General features: G+C 33.0%; 1 protein-coding gene across 1 annotated transcript; it reads left to right on the top strand.

Moving 5' to 3' along the window:
* The first annotated feature begins 459 nt into the window (after positions 1–459).
* Positions 460–2,483, top strand: LOC140960321 (transcription factor MYB1-like). The gene is made up of 3 exons (XM_073418552.1): positions 460–772; positions 861–990; positions 1,945–2,483. The coding sequence occupies exons 1-3, from the start codon at positions 619–621 to the stop codon at positions 2,300–2,302; spliced, it is 642 nt and encodes a 213-aa protein (XP_073274653.1). The 5' UTR covers positions 460–618; the 3' UTR covers positions 2,303–2,483.
* Positions 2,484–7,328: the final 4,845 nt, after the last annotated feature.

Raw genomic sequence — 7,328 nt, forward strand, 5'->3', positions numbered from 1 at the left:
AAAATAGTAACATGCACAATTTTAACCATTTTAAGTAATTTATGATATTTTATTTATAATAAAAAAATTATATTTTTATTATCTATATTAGTTTTTTTATTATTTGGTTTTGTATGTTATCAAACATTAATCTTAATTATTTCTATTTTATTTTGTTTTTTTACAATTTTATTCTTTTTATCCGACTTGATACTCATATGTATTTTGTGACATCAACTTTTCTCGAAAATAACAATAAAATATAATAATATAGATGATCAAAATAAAAAAAAAGAAAAAAAACAAATAATACAATTTTCCCTCGTTATAAAATATAATATAATCAAATAAAATGTTTAATTCTATTTATTACAATAAAATATCTACTGCAAGAAACTCGCTGTTGGGCTAAGGCTTTTTTAATAAATATTTTATTTCAATAATTGATTACAATTATTGTATCAATCACGTGAAACTGAAAAAGCAGAAATTTATGTCAAATCTATTGGACGTACAAACTATATAAATAAAAAACAAGAGCTACGTAGATTTTCTCATTATCATCCTTTAGATATTTCCTGCCATCATCACACGTACGTAGAGGTACTGAAGTTCATAAAGAAAAGATTAATCCTAGAAATGCATTGCAGTAGGAAAGCAAACGCAGGGAAGATCAGCACTAATCCTAGTGGAGTGAGGAGAGGTGCGTGGAGCAAAGAAGAAGATGGACTTTTGAAGAAATGTGTAGAAACTTTTGGGGAAGGCAGGTGGCATTTAGTTCCTCTCAGAGCAGGTAAAAATAATCACATACATGTAAATTTGTTACACAAATGTTTCAGACAATTGAAGAAATTTCGATTGTCGGTTTCTGTGATTTGCAGGTTTGAATAGGTGCAGGAAGAGTTGCAGGTTGAGATGGGTGAATTATTTGAGTCCAGATATTAAACGGGGTTATTTTACAACGGATGAAATCGATCTCTTGATGAGGCTTCATAAGCTTTTAGGAAACAGGCAAGTGGTAATTATCCATGGAAATTAACATCACACAAGCAGGGAACAACACATGCTGTTCCAACACACACACACTGGCACACACACTGTTTACGATTAATGTGTCATTCATCGAGAGTGACATTTCATCGATAAATATATATATAAAAAATGAACTAACTTATCAAAATTATATATATATATATATATATATATATATATATATACAAAATTTTGTGTCTTCCTATTTTTCATTTTACACGCAAATGGCAGCCCCAAAAAGAAGATATCAGAAACAAGAGCATATGACAGGCATGCATGAAGCAACGATGTTATGATTAATTGGCCTTCTTAATATATATATTTTCCAATTTTTAATTTACCTTCTTATTCAAAGTTTCTAGTTCTGACATTGGTTTGCCTGTGGAATTTTTGGCCTTCGGAACGACAGAGAATTTGGTGGAATTAAAGGAAGAAAATTAAATTCCGATTTTTTCTTTTTTTATACGGTCTCGGTTTTGGTTTTTGTCACTCAATTTACTGATTTAGTCTATCAATTCAAACTTTTCAATTTTAATATTTTTTTTATTGAAATGCTGACGTGACAACAAAAATAATGATGTATCCGGAAAATGTTGGTGAAACGACAAACATTGGTAATTTGTCTAATGTCGTGTCATTATTATGATGAAAAAAAAGATAAAAATGGGAAAAAAAATACAAGATATATAGATGAGTCGATGACTAAATATGTCGTCATTACTTATTTAAGGGAATTGTTATTGGCATTCCAAATTGCACTCCACCTTTATATTTGTGTAGTATTTAAATCATAAAAGTGGAGTGTGAGAAGCAATTCTTCTTATTTAATCAAGTTGATCAATATATACACGTAATTATAGAAAGAAAAAAAAAAAAGAGAACTAGCAAGTTGTTTGGTCTATCTTTTTTGTTAAATATATAATTTGAACGCAGATGGTCGTTGATTGCTGGTAGGATTCCAGGGCGAACTGCTAACGATGTGAAGAATTACTGGAACACCCACATCATGAATAAATCAGTCGAGATCAAAAACAAGATTATAAAACCAAAACCGCACAATCTGGCGAAATTAGCCCTATCAAATAAGCAGCAGCAGCAACCATTAATCAGTGAAGAGACGCCGCAGCAAATTAATTTACAGTGCTGTGGCATTGGAACGACCCCGCTTTTGATTCAAACTGGAAGATCAGATGCTGGAGACAATTGCTCTAATAAAATCAACGGTGGAGATCAGCTAAATGAAGATCTCTCCATGGATATTTGGAAACTCTTGGGATTTGATGATGTTTAAGTATATAAAATTCATTTAAATTGTCACTTTCGGCGAAAATGAATATAATAAACCAGTTTTTTTTCTAAATTTAGGGGATCAAAACACATGACTATCACCAGCTGTATTCTAGTCCACAAGTATAGAGCTTGATGGATGAACATGTGAGAAAAATCACAGCATGCAACATTATATCTTGGTCAATATTTGTCCATATATAGCTTGGATAAGTAGGGCACTTGGGATCGTGATTGCTTGCTCGAGCTGACAACCAGACCTGTGGCTGCGACTTCTTAACTCATAGATTCCGAATGATCGATTTTCCAAGCCAACATTGTATTGCATATTGTCGAGTTTGAGACGAGGTTTCGAAAAATACTAGCAAATAAGGACAAGTATCTTGATATCTTTGGACGTGCCAATTAATAATATATGACATTAAACATGACGTATATACGCCTATATGTCGGCTTTGGTGGAGATTTGAAACAAAGTTACAAGAAATGACTTGATTATTGTGGCACAACAAATGGAATTTGATTTCTTGGACATATATATAAATTAATCTTAATAAAAAATAGAGGCATTATTAAGTTTATATCAGATCACTCCAATAGGCTATAGTCAGAGCCTATTCTACTGGAGTGGGTCTCATGTGAGACCGTCTCACGGATCTTAATCTGTGAGACGGGTCAACCATACACATATTAACAACAAAAAGTAATACTCTCAGCATAAAAAGTAATACTTTTTCATGGATGACCCAAATAAGAGATCCGTCTCACAAATACGACCCGTGAGACCGTCTCACACAAGTTTTTGTCATTTTTACTGTGGATATTATTTATTTTATTTGATTTATGAAATATTAAAATTATATTACGTGTATCTCTAAAAGGCTTTTCATATCATTCTTTTCTTGTTACATAAATCAGCGTTTGTAACCAAAATTATAAAATTTCATTGTCGCAATTTTATTTATTTATAATTTTTCTGTTGTTTAGAGTACTCCAGATAATGTAGTACGTGGCTTTTACCAAGTCGATGTTATTTTTCGCATGTTGCTTTATTTAGGACTTAATGGATTATTTCTTTGTTTTCTCACGTTGGCAATTAGCCCCTACGAATGAGCATCAGGTTGTAAATCTTTTCAGGTTCGGTCTATACTACTTCAGGTGTGTTTATGACATCCGTGTCAGGTTTGGTGAGTAAGTGATTTATACAAAGATTGAGAGTTTGAAGGTCGAGTTTGGAAAGAAAAAAAACAGAGTGATATAAAGTTGGTAGCTAGAGATGACAATGAGACGGGTCTGGTCAAACCCCAGACCTTCCTTGTGATGACCCGAATTTTTACTCCTAAAATCTCAACGAGTTCAAGCCAAGATATTTCAATATTGTTAACTCATAATACATCAAAATTTTTAGTTCAACACTAGCTCAAATCTTTCAACTCAAAAGTTTCGGCTCATGAACCCGAATTTCAGTTCCATAAGCTCGAACCAAGCTTAATCCATGTAAGCCAAGAAAATTCCAATAATTCAAGCTTATGAATCAACAAAACCCTCAACTTAAGTACCGCAACTTTAGCGGCCATTAAGCTCAAAATTCAGCTTAATTTCAACTGAGCTAAAATAGGACACATTTATGATGTAAAAAATGAGTCTACATCTAACCTCGGTAACCCTTGGATTCAAGAAAACTCTGACCATAATTATTATTTGAATTTGGCTTCAAGAAATGGATTAAATATACTCTTTCAGATGGAAATTTCGGCCTATATAATGCTCAAAATCTTATGGAAACAAGCACATCAAACTCGAGTAGTAAAAGCACGAATTTGAGCCACAAAGCAATAGTTTTTTTTGTCGTCCAGATATTCCTTTTTATGACCACAAAAACTGATCTCCACTGTTCTAAATGTACGACATGATGTTCTCAATTAGCTCTCCAAATTCAACTCAATCTCACCGCTAGATTTATGTAAATTACCTTGGCAAGAAGATTGCATATATTTTATGTGAGAAAACAACAACTTCTATTCGTCATCTATTTGTTGCTTCAAATGACTTCAAAACTCATCTCCACCATTCACCATTCACCATTCACCATTCACCATTCACCATTCACCATTCTTTTCTTTTTCATATAAACGTGTAACCAAATTTCATCATGCTTGATCTGACAGTTAGATATGTCGCAGGATTCTTCGAGTTGATTGATTTACATACGTAAGGAAATCTGAAAATTTCTTTCATTCTCATTCTTTTGAGTATTCTTTTAGTGTTTTGTGGTGTATCAAATAGAACGACACATTGTAGAAAATTTTCTAGATTCTCAATTAATATTAGCAGACAGTAGTGGGTGACATCGCATGCACCATGCTGCTAAAGAGTTCGAAGAACTTCTCTCAAAATTCAAAGATCACTCAAGTTCATTCGTAAATGTAAGTGGGCTTTTGATCGAATTACTATATATTTTGTTATGCTTCTTTTTTTTTTTAATAGTTTCATTCTGATTTAATGAAATCTTTATGTATCGATCTGATTTGCTCATTTGTCATGATTTGAGTAATAGTGCATTGAGAAAACACACTACAAAAAAATACACATTCAACAACACATCAAAGACAAGTTTTTACTTTTAACAACGGTTTTAACAAAAACCGCTGTCGTAGCCTAAAAAAATCCGCTCATAGACAACAGTTTCTTTGAAACCGTTGTCTTTGATATATCTACGACAACAGTTTTTAAAAACCTTTGTCTATGAGCGTTTTTTTTTGCTACGACAAAAACCGTTGTCTATGAGCATTTTTTTTTGGGCTACGACAACGGTTTTTAAACCGTTGTCTATTAGCGTTTTTCTTAAAGCTACGACAACGGTTTTTAACAAACAAACCGCTGTCTTTCAACTGGTTTTTTTTATAAAATTTGTTGTCAATATTGAATTTTACGACTGTTTTAAGCAAAACCTGTCGCTAAAATTAGCGACGGTTGTACGACACCGTCGTTAATTTAAAACTTACGATGGTTTACGTATACCGTCGCTAATTTTAGCGACGGTTTTAAGCAAAACCGTCATCGATTTAAATTTAACGATGGTTTGGGTAAAATTGTCGCTAAAATTTGCGACAGTTTTTGTATAACCGTCGTTAATTTTAGCGACGGTTTAAATAAAACCGTCGCCGATTTAAAATTAGCGACTGTTTAGCCAAAACCGTCGCTATATTTAGCGACAGTTTTCTAACAACAGTCGCTAAATATAGTGACGGTTATTGTCAACCCGTCTCTAATTTTAAATCGGTTACAGTTAGAAAAGTAACCGTCGGTTGTATCAAAAACCGTCGCAAACTCTCTATAAATATCCCCGTCCTCGGTCCATTTTCTACCACACCACTTCACAACACTTAAAATTTTTCTCTCTTACACGATTTTAGTTTCGATTTAGAGTAAGTTTTTTCCCTTAAAATTTTAGTAAATTTTTAAAATCAAGAATATAGTTAGCATAGTAAGATTGTGAGTTTTGTTTTATATTTATTAAATTATTAAAAGTGATTTTTTTTTATTTTACTGAAAAAATTAGCGACGGAAACCATCCCAAACCGTCGCTAAAAGTAACGACGATGGCGACGATTTAGTAAACCGTCACTATTTAGCGACAGTTTAACATAAATACCGTCACTATTTAGCGACGGTTTGGGATAATTTCTGTCACTAATAAATTTACGACGGTTTTTCAAAAACCATTGCAAATTGTTGCTACCACATCACTCCAAAACCGTTGTCTTTGAGCGAATTCTTTAACCACAGGGCCTTTAACAATGGTTTTACAGGCCTACGACAACGATTTTTCACTGTTGTCTTTAGACATCTACGACAACGGTTTTTCACCGTTGTCTTTGAGCACACCCTTTAACCACAGGGCTTTTAACAACGGTTTTATTTGACCTACGACAACGGTTTTTAACCGTTGTCTTTTGCCTTTTTTATTTGTAGTGACATATGAGTGAAAAGGTTTTAGAGGGAATCCGTTTATGGTAAAAAGGCCCCAGATGGATCGGGATAGCACATGATCATTATGATAATCAATATATGTTTTGTTATGCTTCATTCCCTTTACTCTTACTCATTATATTCCGACGTGATACCCACTGCATACTTGAGTAATTGGGCATGGGAAAGTTTCTGAGAAAAAAGTACCCATAGAAGAGAAGAGTCGCCGTAAAAAACCTGTATAGGGAAAAAGATCCCAGAGGAAACCCAAGATCGGGATAGCTCATGGTCATTATGATTAAAAAAAAATGCCTTCAGGGTTATATGTGACTATCTTTTGAAATGATATGAGTATCTGATATGATCTTCTATTCCATATTGCCCTCCGTTCTGCAGTACGACCTTTTTAAGATTATATTATATGTATAATTTCTATTATTCAATTGGCCCATTTGCTGATTGTTTCACGAAAGGTTTGCTCCCTTATTTTCATCCCAAGATAAGAATAAAGATCAGGTGGAAGAGAATGAACAAAAAATGTTTTGAGACTAGTGAAGAAATCCAAGATATGAAGATCAAGTTTCTCTTTTTAAGTTCATTTGTAATTCGCTTCCGCTTTTCGTACTTTTTTGATTGTAAAGACAGCTTCCGCACTCTTTGGTTTATGCATTACAAAGAAAATAATCTTTTAGAAATAACCTATTTTTGACTATTTGATTTGCTATGATGCTTATTGTTTTCAATTTAAATTGTTAAACAATGTTGGTGTCATACACTCCAGTCTCTGGGCGTGATATTTAAGTAGTATCAAAGTTGTCAGATCATAATCTAGCTGGATTTTGATAGACAAAATTTGACAACGTCAGATTTTTGTAGAAGCCTAGTGCAATCTAATTTGAATCGGTCCAACGAGTAAAACTCTCCATGAAAGTTCCCTTCATTGTGATGTCGAAATCACGAAATTCAATTGTTTAAGCCTTCAAAATCGTTTCTTTGTCATTTACAGTATATTATGATTTGCTTAAAACTTCGCACAGAAAATTCAAATTTCAACTCCG

Source organism: Primulina huaijiensis, chromosome 15 (assembly GCF_012295235.1).
Source record: "Primulina huaijiensis isolate GDHJ02 chromosome 15, ASM1229523v2, whole genome shotgun sequence".
NCBI lineage: Eukaryota > Viridiplantae > Streptophyta > Magnoliopsida > Lamiales > Gesneriaceae > Primulina > Primulina huaijiensis.